Source organism: Pituophis catenifer, unplaced genomic scaffold (genome assembly GCF_029215685.1).
Source record: "Pituophis catenifer annectens isolate HBS135680 unplaced genomic scaffold, rPitCat1.0.hap2 SCAF_4, whole genome shotgun sequence".
In the NCBI taxonomy this organism is placed as follows: Eukaryota; Metazoa; Chordata; class Lepidosauria; order Squamata; family Colubridae; genus Pituophis; species Pituophis catenifer.
Window position 1 is genome coordinate 76,052,713 of NW_027256884.1, and position 13,648 is coordinate 76,066,360.

General features: G+C 36.4%; 2 protein-coding genes across 3 annotated transcripts; one reads left to right on the forward strand and one right to left on the reverse strand.

Annotated features, from left to right (window-relative positions):
• Positions 1 to 2,460: 2,460 nt before the first annotated feature.
• Positions 2,461 to 8,378, reverse strand: GET1 (guided entry of tail-anchored proteins factor 1). Its single transcript, XM_070944301.1, has 5 exons — positions 8,108 to 8,378; positions 6,565 to 6,730; positions 4,443 to 4,510; positions 3,797 to 3,911; positions 2,461 to 2,785 (listed from the first exon to the last, which is right to left on the reverse strand). The coding sequence occupies exons 1-5, from the start codon at positions 8,228 to 8,230 to the stop codon at positions 2,712 to 2,714; spliced, it is 546 nt and encodes a 181-aa protein (XP_070800402.1). The 5' UTR covers positions 8,231 to 8,378; the 3' UTR covers positions 2,461 to 2,711.
• Positions 8,379 to 8,627: 249 nt separating this feature from the next.
• Positions 8,628 to 11,830, forward strand: HMGN1 (high mobility group nucleosome binding domain 1). 2 transcript variants are annotated; one of them, XM_070944303.1, is made up of 6 exons: positions 8,628 to 8,904; positions 9,393 to 9,413; positions 9,527 to 9,556; positions 9,640 to 9,690; positions 9,927 to 10,050; positions 10,876 to 11,830. In XM_070944303.1, the coding sequence occupies exons 1-6, from the start codon at positions 8,890 to 8,892 to the stop codon at positions 10,887 to 10,889; spliced, it is 255 nt and encodes an 84-aa protein (XP_070800404.1). In that variant the 5' UTR covers positions 8,628 to 8,889; the 3' UTR covers positions 10,890 to 11,830. The 2 variants fall into 2 exon arrangements, with proteins under 2 accessions (XP_070800404.1, XP_070800403.1); XM_070944302.1 differs by having other exon boundaries at positions 8,641 to 8,904; positions 9,927 to 10,058.
• The last annotated feature ends 1,818 nt before the right edge of the window (positions 11,831 to 13,648 follow it).

Consider the following 13,648-nt stretch of genomic DNA (forward strand, 5'->3'; position numbering starts at 1 on the left):
GATGCCGTGGAGAAAGCCCGAGCCACAGAATCCTCCGATAACTCCGCCGCGGACATCCGCAGGAATAGCGGAGTTCACTTAGCCCAGCGAGGAGCCGAGGACGTGACAGAATACACCAAAGACAAGGACGAGGGAGACCTTGGGGAGGCTGTTCATCGAGTCCATCCAGACCGATGAGTGAACCCCCAGGACATTGATCACGATGCACCCCATGCATCGTTGGAGTTTCACCCTCGAGCAGCATGCAGATTCAAAGAGAGCCATCTGCCGACAATGCCAATGGAAGGGGCATATCGCAAAAGCATTCACAGCCACCCAACTCATCCTTGCCCAGTCGAGGCCACGACCAGAGATCCGAAGACTGGGGAAACCGAAGGACAGACGCCGAGACGAAAGATTTCCGGAGCGCAGAGGCAAGAGAGAAAGGCAAGAGCTGGACTTATTGAAAGAAGAGTTTGATCAAATAAAGACAGAACCATCATGTTTTCCTACACATCATGTTCAGCCAAAAGAAGACAATTTGGAAGATGCTGTAGTTGAAAAACAAAGAAGCTGTTTGAGCCAAATTAACAGCAGTAATACAAAGTCATATAACACCACTTAAATGTAAAAAAACAGTATGTATTTTCAGCAGCTATTGAAAATTTGCATCAGGGTTATCCTTCAACAGGTCCCTTAATCAACCCAGATACCAAGAGTAGAAGACCAAAGAAACGGCAACAGGGTGAAATAACTCACTTTATATGAGATTCACTCACTAGTTATGAGCCCTCATTTACCAAATTTCCCAAGGATAGTCAAAAAAACAGCCCTTCAACTGCCGGTGAAGATAACGGTCCCAACATACCTCCAGAAAAGAAAGGCTTCTTTTGGAAAAACTGTTTGGTCCAAACCGCATCTTAAATAACAATGGTCCAAATAGTAATTTAAGCATGGAGGGTAGGGGAAAAAAAGTGATGCAGTATAAAAAACCCTACGATGAGGTTTGATACACAAATGATGGCTTGCAGTTTCTAGTCAAGCCCATAAACATGTTTTTCAGAAAATTGCTTTCATGGACTTTAAATAATTGTTGTACTTTAAATAATTGTTGTTACGAACGTACGTACATCGGAATTTGCATAATCACCGCGGATTGGTTGGAAGTCGCGGTGGGAAAAATAAAATGCTGTCAGTGGCTGGCCGGCAAGTTCGCGGTGGTTTAAAAGACAAGCCGCGGCTGCCGCACGGCAGATCTGTACTTGGATGAGCTGAATAAAGATGCAAGGATTGCCGTAGAGTGTGTCTCTTCTTACCCGCACTTCAAATTTAACAATTGTTTTACTTTTTCATTCCATACCCAGTATTTTTAAGTATTGAAAAAATGTTTTAAAGCATGAGTATAGATATTAGAACTAGTAGATATTACATACTAGATATTAGTATTCGAATTAGGATATATTAGTTAGGAGATATTAGATAGTATTAGAACTAAGAGATATTAGATATTAGTTTCTATCATTATAAGCATCACAAAAATTCTCTATTTTGTGTAGTTTTTGCACATTTTGTTTAAATATAAATATTATAGGAATTTTGAAAAATGTTTTATGACTTATGCTATCAATTTTTGCCTCTAAATAAGATTTCCCTGAAGCCTTTACTTTTTTTTTATCATTTGGCATATGTCCCATCTAAGAATTTCAACTATAAATAGAGATTAAATGAATCTATTTTACAAAAGGAGTTGATTGTAAAGAATTGTAAAAAGAAATTAAATGTTTTGATAATAATCTGGGTAAAAGGCAAATTCAATGACTGTCTGGTATGCTATTAAAGCAGTTATGATGGGCTATTTTATACAATATAATTGCCCTTTTGCACAATACAAAAAAGATGTTGAGACTCTAGAAAGAGTGTAGAGAAGAGTGACAAAGATGATTGGACGGCTGGTAGTTCCCTCAACCATATGATAAATGGTTGAGGGAATCAGGCATGTCTAGTCTAGCAAAGAGAAGGATTAGAGGTGACATAATAGCAATTTCCCAATATTTGAGGGTTATCACAGAGAAGAGAGGGTTGACATATTCTCCAAAACACCTAAGGGAAGGACAAGAAGTAACAGATGAAAGATTACTAAAGAGAGATCCAGCCTAGAATTAAGAAACTATGAGTGCTCCATCACTGAAGGTTTTCAAAAAGAGATTGGACAACCATTTGCCCTGAGATGCTATAGGATTTCCTGGAGGGGGTTGGACTAGAAGACCTCCAAGGTTCCTCCCAATTCTGTTATTCTATGATTCTATGATTATTTTGAAGAACTCTTGATTTCCTGAAATGCTTATGACTATTTTTCTTTTGCCATTTGTACAAGAACAGATGAGAATAGAAATAAAAATATAACATCGAGCACAGGAATATTTCATATTCAGCATATATCCTACACATCTAACAATGAAGGGAAATAACAACAAATAAAAATCATTGATTGTAGATTATATTTCAAATATTGAATATTCAACTATGAAGTGAACAAGAATTAAGGAGTTGTACATTTGCAAACACTATTACTTCCATAAGAGTTAAGAGAATTTTAAATATTTGGTTTTTTATTTTTTAAAAGCTGCACCCTTCTAGTCTTTCACGTTCTTGTGATTTATCTCCTATCATAGCAGAATACTGAAAAAATGACAGGGAGTTCTAAATTGCTGAAAGTGAGGCTTGTTTCTTTCTCAACTGAATGGGTGTAGCATAATCGCAACAACTTTGTTGCAAACCACCAACCAACATGTAATTCCAACACCACCTAAAAAGATAAAAAGATATGCTGTAAATACCAAGTATCAGTAGTTCATGCATATATATAAAAAAAAGATTTGCATAGCAAAAATGAATAAGTACTCAAATCTGCCCTTGGGAGTTTAGGAAAAAAGAGTAATTATTGATTCAGGTAATTATATAGTACAAGTAATATGTAAAATCTGGAGATTTTATGCACATTGGCCATACCCCAGAATTATCTGCTTTACTATAATTTTCATTAGAATGAATGGGAATTGCTCAACAAACTGCTTTTAGCATATTAATTTTTCATTTTAAAGGAATATATAACTGGCCCCCAATGAGAACTATTCAGATGCATTAAAAGGAATAAACAAAATATATTATGATTAATAAGTGAAATACACTCCTAATCTTAAATATTTAGCCACAATTATGGCTCTTTAATATGCAGTTTTCCCTTAAATATATGAACTATGGTAGCTCTTATTTTAGACACAACTGTCCTAGAATCGAAACACTGATTTATTTAGCACCATATTATTTACAATAACAGGCAGATGGTCATTAGATTTGGAACATTTTCAGCTCTATGAAAAATTAATCCTGAAAAATGTATTAATGTGTGCTTCTGTTTGTTAAACATATATCTATAGAATACACATCAGGGGTGAAATCCAGCAGGTTCTAACAGGTTCTGGAAAACCGGTAGCAGAAATTTTGAGTAGTTCGGAGAACCGGCAAATACACCTCTGGCTGGTCCCAGAGTGGGGAGGGAATGGGGATTTTGCAATATCTTTCCCCTGGAGTGGGGTGGGAATGGAGATTTTGCAGTATCCTTCTCCTGCCACACCCACCAAGCCACGCCCACCAAACCAGTAGTAAAAAATTTGAATTTCACCGATACAGATACAGGGATATAGATTATGGGTCAAAGTTTCTGAAGAAAACCCACATAGAGTAATGTATTTAAAATCAAGAAAGAAAGAAGCATTAGATTCATACAAAAGAGCAGAAAGTATTTTCCATGTCTTACCTGCCACTCCTGTTGGAAAAGCTACTAAACGTTCCAAAGGGGCTAGCCATTTGCTTGGAAGCACAGTAACAGGTTCAGAGTAATATTTCCAAATTAATGATATCATTAAGGCACCCTAAAATAAAAAAAATATATTATTTAGGTATGTGTGATATAATTATACCATTTTATGAAAATGACATTTGCATGAATTTAGGTCTCTCTACTTCATATGATATTTTTATTTCAAAAAACATCAGAAACACAATTACTTTTTCCCTCACTCTTGATTTGGCTATGCATTTCAAGGAAAGAGACTGAGGCATTTTTTCCCAGCCACATCAGGGTACACATCACTCAACCCAACATTATATGATTAATTGCTCAAAAGAAAGGCAGGAAAAGGAAAAATCAAATGGCTTAATTCACAAATCTGTCTGAGTTGATTGTAAATTGCAATTATTTTGGACAAATGAATGGCTTTTTGTATAAAACAGTACTATTCATATACAAAAGTAACACTAACAAAGAGGCAGACATGGAAAGAAGTTCTAATCTTACTTTCTATGTTGTTATTATTATTACTAATTAATAGTTTTAAGCTACTATCTAGAGAATTTATTTTTACAACATGTATCTTTAGTGTACATAATTCAAATTTACTTACTTGCAAAATGTAGAACACAATATTTATTACCCACTTTATTTTGGCTAGTTGAGCAGTTCGTGTTTTCACTGTTAATAGAAAACAATAATGTGCAATTTATATAAACAGAAGTTATATTTTGATGGCAAATTTTATTTCATCCCTATTTACTTGTTTTTACTTATTTATATCTATTTTATTTATTTTATTTTCCTTTTTTTTTCAATCAAAACAGAAATTCCAAAAAGAACATAGAATACTGTGTGTATGTGTGTGTGTGCACACGCACATGTGTACATATAGGTAATTCTTGATTTATAACCATTTGTTTAGTGACTGTTCAGTTACAACAGCACTGAAAATAGTGACTTATCAGGGATGAAATGCTCCCGGTTCGGACCGGATCGCACCGATCCGGTAGCGATAGTGGCGGGTGGTTTGGAGAACCAGTAGCAAAAATCCCTGCGCCCCCCCCCCATGCCCAGCTGAGCCACGCGATCATCAGAGGCAGGGTTTTTTTTACTTTTAAAAGCATTTTTCGGCTGAAAAAATGCTTTTAAAAGTAAAAAAAAAAAGCCTCTGATGATTAAGCGGCTCAGCTGGGATCATCAGAGGCTTTTAAAAGCATTTTTTCTACAACCTCTTCGGCTGAAGAGGCTGTAGAAAAAATGCTTTTAAAAGTAAAAAAAAAAAAAAAAGTTGGCCACAGCCACCCAGTCACATTACCCCACTACCAAGCGACGTCCACAGAACCGGTAGTAACAAATTTTAGTTTCACCCCTGTGATTTATGACCAGTGGTGGGTTGCCCCTGGTTCGGACCGGTTAGCAAGAACCGATAGTAAAACCAGCGGAAGGCTCTGCCCACTGACCTGGACGTCATCAGGAAGCTTCTGTGCAAAACAGCGCGCGCATGCGTGAGTGAAGCAAGTGCGCATGTGCAGCCCCATTGCAAACCGGTAGTAAAGGTAAGTAGAACCCACACCTAACTATGACCATTTTTCACACTTAGAGAACTGTTATAGCACTCCCTATGGTCATATGATCAAAATTTGGATGCTTAGCAAGTGACTCATATTCATGACAGATGCAGTGTCCCATGGTCATGTGGTCACCTTTAGCAACCTTCTGACAACCAAATTCAATGGGGAAACCACACTCACTTAACCATGTTACTAACTTAACAGCAGCAGTGATTCAATTAACAACTGTGCTAAGAAAGATCATAAAATGGGACAAAACTCACTTACCAACTATATGGCTATAAGTCAAGGACTACTTATATACATACATTATTATACACACACACACACACACGTGTGTATGTGGAGATACGTATATCAGTGTGTATTGCACACTGTATTGCATGTTATATTATATATATATATATATAATATATCTCCCAATGGGCATCAGTGTTTGCTGGTTGCCAGAAAAAAAGCCTAGAAACTAGGGGATTGTGATTTCACTGAACTAGGGCTGCATAAAAATCTTGGTTTACGTAGGAAGAACCTGGCTAAAGAGAAATATATATATATATATTCATATATTTATACACACATGCAAATATCTATACCTGTATATGTGTGTGTGTTTGTATATATGTATATATGTATATATGTATATATGTATATATATATATATATATATATATATATATATATATATGAAAGCCAAATTTGAATATTGTTATTAAAACATATTTCTACTAATCCAGCAACTCTAGAAATGTCATACCAAAATCAGATTATTTCAAAAATCTATGCTGAGTTTTGATAATCTGTATTGAAGAATGTTACGTGAAATAAATTGAATCTTAGTGCAAACATATACCCACACAGAAACTTGTAAAAAAAAAGTTTAAGCAATTCCAATTAATTAAATGAAAAATGCAATATTTTAAAAAATAAATCTAGTTAATTTGAATTAAAAGTGCACATATAAGTTTTAATTTCTTTAAAAAGCTAAAGTGTTCACATAAGAATATAAAATGAGCCAGCATATGGCTTAATCCCCAGACAAAATGCATTTCAATATTGCCACATTTTGTTTTGTAGCTATGAAGTCTTAAGATTAGCAACACTTTTGAAAAAAGCTGGCAAAAATGAATTGACATTATGCAAATATAGTTAACAAATCTGTACCATGTGTCTTAAGCTTATCAGTCATTTTATTAATTTTTCTTTCTAATCGAGCATATCTGGCAAATTCATCCATCATACTAATGGTAGAAAGTTCTTGCTTCATGCTCTGAATATCAGATCGCATTTCAGATTCCTGCTCAGCATCCTTTTGTAGCAACCTAGATATCTGATAAAGAGAAAAGGGAGTCTAAAAGTCTATTTAGTCTTATTTCATAATTTTAAATGAATGTCTAACATAATGTTATTACATAAAATAATCACACCATTCATAACAAATATTATTCTGTTCTTTGTCTGCAATATTTGGAAAAAATGGTTATTTCCAGAATTAGAATTTCATCACACTTGAACTGTAAGACTCCTCTTCCAAGCTGAATCAGTTCATCTGGTGAAATCTGGGAGCAAAAGCTTGCTGCAGGACCACATTCTACTATTACATTTTTGGAGAGCTGTTAAAATGGTTCTTCAGGAAAACCCTACAGAATAACAGAAAACATACTATCCCAAAAGTTGGTATATCAGGTAGCTTGTTGTTGCTTTTCTAACAGTTTTAATTCTATTTTGTAAAATATTTTATAAGCCACTTGGAGCCTTTGGAAATAAAATTGCCTACAAACTGAAATGACAATAAATAAAAATTACAGAAAGGCAGAGTCCAATGAAATGTTAGAAATACAACTTTCTAACAGTAAGAGAAATTCACATGTGGTTCTAATTAGCAATCATGATTCCCTTTTGCAATTATTATTTTTGTCAAATGCAGAAGTTAGACAAGCTAGCTTTGAGGAGTGTCTTAAATTTATTCTTAAATGAGAATGGACTCCATAGCAAAAGCAGTTTCCTCTAACTACTGAAGGTACATTTAAAAACTTCAAATGATTATTCAGCTTTGACACCACGATCCAATGGATATTTCCTTTTGAATCTATATACTAAAAACTGTGTGTATCTTTTAACTAGGAAAAGCAGTGCATCACAGGGCAACCATTTTTGAAACCAAGATACCTCAAATGGGCTAACTATGTCCAAAACATGGAACCCATGATTCCCGTGGAACTGAAATCTGGCAAATGTTATGAAGCATTTAATGACATAAAATGATCATAAACCATTTTATGATGTAATACAAAGTGTCACAAAACATTTCCATTTTTAACTGTGTTATACAGCTCAAGATACATCTCCAAATGTCTGCCAGAATTCTTTTCCAGTGAATTAGAAGATGTCACTGTTGAAGGCATTGAGGAATCTGGCAAAGAAACATCTCTGAAAGAACATGTGTTAGGAATATAACTTGCTGTATCTCTGCAAGCTAGCAAATCTTGGACCTGCAGCAGAATATTAGGTTGGGAAGTGTTGCCACACTAAATATAAGGAGAAAATAAAAATGGGGTAGGAAGCGACCTTAGAATGTTTCCTCTCATGCATCTCTCTTCCATCCCCAGGGTACAATTCAATAGTTTCTTTTCTATTGAGAAATAAAAGGCCAAACAGTGCATCAAATGCGGTCGCCATGGAAACCCGATGGACCATTGACACTTACAATGGAAGAACAGGAGGGTAGAAGGATTTTGAGGAGGTTGCATAAGAACACGGAGCTCAGGACAAGAAGCCATGCGCCACCCTCCGTGCTCAAATGTTTCGCCTCAACACGTAGTTCAGTCATGTCTTGGGTTAGAGATGTGCAAAGAAAAAGGAGGAAGAGAAACGCTGTTCTCAGGATAAATAATTACGCGAGCGGACAAACACCTGAGGCGAGCGCCCACTTGTCAAAAATGCGCAAGCGCGCATCTTTGCGGCGCGACAATGCCTCACAGAAGCCGTTCAGCAATACTGCGCAGATGCGGTGGCCATTTGTCACACTTCTACTGTGACGTGTGCGAAGTGGGCGGAACCCCGGTTAGATCCGCCTAGAAGGCATCCGTGTCTCTGAGGTAGACCAAATTCAAAGGGACAAATCTGGCCTTGCAGATGGGGCCGAGTGTTGAGGTGTATTAGCTGTCCTACAAGTGAGGCGGCCAATAAGAAGGAGCGCGCCCAGTCGAGAGAGGGCGGCGCTGAGAGAGCGCGCGCGCACGCTCTCCCTTCCCTTCAATCCGGCTGGATCTTGTTGCAGTGCCGCTGGCGCTGCTGGGATGGGGAAGGGGGGGGGGATCAGCAGTCAAGAGACAGTTTGTGCGCAGCAGTGAGAATCCGGATCCCATAGGTTTGAGTAAGAACTAGCAGTCGTCACCGCTCCGGTTGTAAGAACAAGCGCCCGCGCGGCCTGACGCTAAAGGCAAAAAATATAAAGCACAAGAAAAGGCGAGGGCAGCTTACTCAGCCATGCCGAAGAGAAAGGTTGGCAACAGGCGCGCGCGCACACTAACGTGCGTCAAGGACGCACAGTCTCTTTCTCGTCGTTACCTCATCTTGCCGTTTCTTTACAATTGATAAATTTTATTTTAAAAATAAGACCGGGAGGGCGTTCTCTTTTAAAATTGGAATAGTTTTCTGTGGTGACTTCGGCGTGAGGCCCAGAATTTCGGTGCTCACGGAGGGAGCCAAGAGAGAGGTGGGGGACGTGGCGATTATTACTGGCCGCGAGTTGGCCTCCCTTCGAAGTAATTCGGAAGGCTGATACCATTCCGAGAGCTTCGAGCGCACTCCCGGCTCTTAAATTTTGCGTGGCCTTTGGCGCAACTCGGCCTCAGCCTGGAGATCCCGATACGGCGGTGGGAAAGGGGGCGTGCGCGCCGTGAGGTCACAGCTCCTGGTATGGTTTCAGCCTGTTATGCGCATGCGATGTCACCTCCCGCGGTTTTTAATACTATTAACTTTCGTTACAGGTGAATCTTGCTGAGGAAGAGGTAAGTGTCTGTTCCGTGGCTGGAATAGTAACAGAAACGGAGGGAAAGAGGTTATGTAGGTAGTACTGAGCAGGCTATTAACTTAAGGATTTTGTCTTTCTGTTTTGCAACAGCCGAAAAGGCGATCTGCACGATTATCGGCTGTGAGTAGAAGTTTCGGTTGATTTATTACTGTAATTTGTAGAAAGAGGGAGGCATAATAAACACGTATTTGTGTTACTTTCAGAAACCTGCCATTGCCAAAGTCGAGATAAAACCAAAAAAGCCCACTTCAAAAGTAAGGATTTATTTTTTGTGGGAAGTATATTCGATTACTTGAACTCTGCTTTCGAAACTGGCTGATGATTTAAAAATAGGCATTTTAACTACCACTGTCTATTATAATTTACCATCTGACGACTTAGCTTTATAAAACTTCAAATTGCAAAACTATTTTCAAAAAAAAATTAATACTGTAGTATACAGTTTGTCCTTGACTTACAACCATTCGTTACCTATTCTGAATTACTATAGGTTAAGTCTGAGGAAAAGAGAGCTTCAACAAAAGGGAGAAAAGGACTGAAAGAAAAACAAACTGAAGATAATAACAAAAAAGGAATAAAGGATAGCTTGCCTGCAGAAAATGGAGAAACAAAAAGTGAGGAGGTAATTCTATCAAACCTTCATAGATATCTGGAGTTTCTCTTAAGTTAATTTGTCTTTTTCAAAAGATAGACTTCATTTCACCTCAGTTACCATACCCTTGCAGCTTGCTGTTGGATTTATGTGAGGACACTTTAAAAATTTAGTATCATAATACTTATTTATGGGGTGAAGGGGCAGTAGGAAAGAGATAGAACAGGGTTCAAGCGTTGAAAATGGCACTAGAATTCAACTTTTATTGGGGATTCAAAAAGTGGAGTCTTGTTCCCGGGTTTGGTAAATTAATCCTCTATTTGCTGTTTCCTTTCCATAAAATGCTCCTATTTAAGAGCACAGAGAACAAAACAATTTTCAGCCTGAATATTCAGAGCATATAAATCAATTCATCAAATTTCAACCATGTATGTTTTTATATTATGTTTGAGTATAATGAAGTAACTGTCTCTAGCTTAATTATTCAGTAATTGCTAGGTTTCCTTAATAAGAGAATAGAATTGCAGAAAATGCAGATGTGATATAACTGTCACTGTAGCTCTTAGTTATGGAACAGTATTGTATACATTAAATCTTCTAAAATCAGAATGCATGCTCATTGTTTAGTTCATTGTGTTTCATAGTTTATTCCAAATATTTTCCTCTTGTGGATTGAGCATGTTAATCTATAATGGCTACACTGAAGCAGAACTTTTAAACTGATTGAAATGATTTAATACATCTTGGCTCATGATATAAAAATGGTGTTGGCCTATATATCAAATTTGACATGTTTTAAGTGCTTTTAAGTTTGAACTTGGAAATACTAAGTTTTCTCTTTTTTCAGGACCCAGTATCTGATACACCAGGAGAAAAAGAAGAAAAATCTGAGTAACAGTCTTTAATCAGTGGTTCTCTCACCGCTGCCTTGTACAATCCAGAGGAATATTTTTATCAACTATTTTTAAATGCAAGTTTTTTTAGTGATTTTAGCAAATACATTTTTAAAATAGGATCTTTCCCCATATCTCTTTTAATGTAATTGAATGTATATGCCTTGTTTTAATAAAATTAAAATCATGTACTGGTTATGTTCTCTGTACAACCAGTAATTTAATGGAATGTTCGATGAAGGAATATTTTCAAATTTTTACTACTTTACAGTGCAATCTTCTGGATGTCCAATTAGAGGCACTTAATTCAATAAACATACATAGGGTTGTAGGTTTAACATTCCAGAAGCCCAGGGTGGGCAACTTACAATATATCGTCTATGTAGGATTTTCGTTTTAATGAATACAGGATTGCTTCTTTAAATTTCTAGCTCTTAATTGAAAATAGTGCTTAAGTAGATGCTAGTAGAAAATAAGTTGCTTATTCCTTCTGTAGCTTGAAAGATAGTTCAATAAACTATTAAGAAAAGATTGCCTCAAGAAAAATAAGTGTGTGTGGGGATTCACAGCTCTCATCTTTGATTCCTTGATGGTTGATCTCACTTTCAAGTTAATCTATGACAGAGTTATTTTTTGTAGTACAGCTGTAGTTTATTTTTTCAAGTTTTCTAATACATTGTGAAAGATTGGGGAACTGGGTGTGTAGTGTGTGTGCTGTATAAATTTTCTGTTTAATGATACGACTTGACATGGCAGTATTTGAGACACTGGTACTTTTTGAATTTGAATGGATTATCAAATTGTGATAACTTGGAGTTTGTGTTCAATTATTGGAAGAAAAAACTATATGAATACTTTATGTGATTCATCCTATGATCTAATAAAATATTGACAATTTTACAGTTTCAACTTGACTCTAAATCAGCTTTTATGTAATAGTTTACAACATTAAATTATGTCTTGTTTTAATTCAATAATTGGAAAGTTAAATGGTAATTGTTTTCCCCAAAGTCTGTAAATTGCTACCATTAAAAGTTTATTTCTGTTAATGCGAGATCACAAATGCTTGCTGTAACTAATTTTAGTAGTCTTTGTAATGAATTATACTGATGAATTTGACATTGCAATCTAGCAAGAGGAATGGTAGTGAAAACTTTGTTCTCAATTATAGGAATAGAATCACCAGAAAAGCTTTTAACTTCTAGGACAGGTGTCAAACTCATGTCACAGTGTCGTCATGTGACATATTGGGATTTCCCCCCCCCCTTCGCTAAACCGGGTTTGAGTGTGGCCAGCACGTGATGTATCCAGCCCACAGTCTGGGAGTTTGACAGCCCTGTTCTAGGAGAAAGACCAGGGCAAAGATTTCATCTGTCCTTGGAAGAGAACTCATCAGTTCTGGTTCTGAATTGAAAATTAGAAAACAAAATAAAACCCTGCAGCACCTCACCTGAAGTGATTGGGAAACAATCTCTCCCCACCAATCACAGAATGAACATCAGCAAATATCAGGGAATATATGCCTTAATTTCTTTTATATTTAATTGTTATCAACAAAACCAATATATTAAATTGAAAAGTAACAAATATATTTCATAAGTTTGGCCTAGTGGGTCCTGTCTTAGCCATTAAAGCCAGTTGGGTGGCTTTCGGCCAGTCACTTTCTCAACCCAACCCACCTCACAGGGTTCTGGGGAAAACGGGGAGGAACGCATGTTGGATATGTTTACAACCTTGAGTTATTTGTAAATAAAGGCAACATACAAATAAATTATTAAAAAATTAAAAAATACTGATACAATAGTATCTTAACATAAGATGAATGTATTGATCCTATGAAACCCCACATATCGATTTCTCATCAAAGATTTTTTTAGAGAACTGATCAATTACTCAGGAATAGCCAATGAGACCAATAAAAAAAAAACCATTTCAAGTGATTTTGATAAACTAATCACAACCAAAGAGAACACACTGCAGCTTTGTAAAGGCAATGATTTGTGGGGAGAAGAAAAACAATACAAATATCACTTGTCTGCTTTTATTTTCAACATCCACATGAAACCACTGGGAGAGTCATCTGCTGGTTTGATATCAGTATGTTGATACCCAATTAAGGTACCATTTAAGAATATAGGCAGTTCCATGCAGGGTGGTGGTTTATAAAATGTGGGCGTTCAGATCTGATCAATATTTCCAGGTATCAAGGAAGTCCTTTAGGTATTGCTCCAAGGGCTGCAATCACGATTGGTACAACAATGGCTTTATTTTTCATAAACATTCTGTGATTATTATATATATATTTTCTAATTGTTTTCTCTCAATCCTAGTATCACCTGGAATAACCAGATTTTCTTTCAATGGCTGTTATATTGTGCATGTTTTGAACAAGATGCCTATCTGTTTGGATATAAAAGTCCCATGAGATCCACTCATTTTCCCAATCCTCAATTTGATGGTCCCAGTAGTTTTACATTCAAATTCAAACATCTGGCAAAATTTCCAATAATTCTGGCAACTTGGTCATAATACTCACTTATACTCAGTTTGTGAAATTTTGCTACAGCAATTGATCAAGTGGTCAATTGTTTTATCCTTTTTACTAGAAAAGTGATAATTGCTGTTGTTTGTTAGAGGTTTAATTTTTGCTTTCATGCAATTACAAAAGCAAAAACTATTCTTGAGCCACTAAATAAAGCCTTTAATTTCTTTAACCCTATTGATCTT

Bases quoted from the DNA above. Each gene is read 5' to 3' on its own strand.
- HMGN1 (XM_070944302.1), top strand. The intron at 9,414-9,526 runs GTAAGTGTCTGT...GTTTTGCAACAG, and splicing joins TGAATCTTGCTGAGGAAGAG to CCGAAAAGGCGATCTGCACG. The intron at 9,557-9,639 runs GTGAGTAGAAGT...TGTTACTTTCAG, and splicing joins GATCTGCACGATTATCGGCT to AAACCTGCCATTGCCAAAGT.
- GET1 (XM_070944301.1), bottom strand. From the start codon at position 8,230: ATGACTGAACTACGTGTTGAGGCGAAACATTTGAGCACGGAGGGTGGC. The intron at 6,731-8,107 runs GTAAGTGTCAAT...TCTCTTTATCAG, and splicing joins TACCCTCCTGTTCTTCCATT to ATATCTAGGTTGCTACAAAA. The intron at 3,912-4,442 runs GTAAGTAAATTT...TTTTTATTTTAG, and splicing joins TTGTGTTCTACATTTTGCAA to GGTGCCTTAATGATATCATT.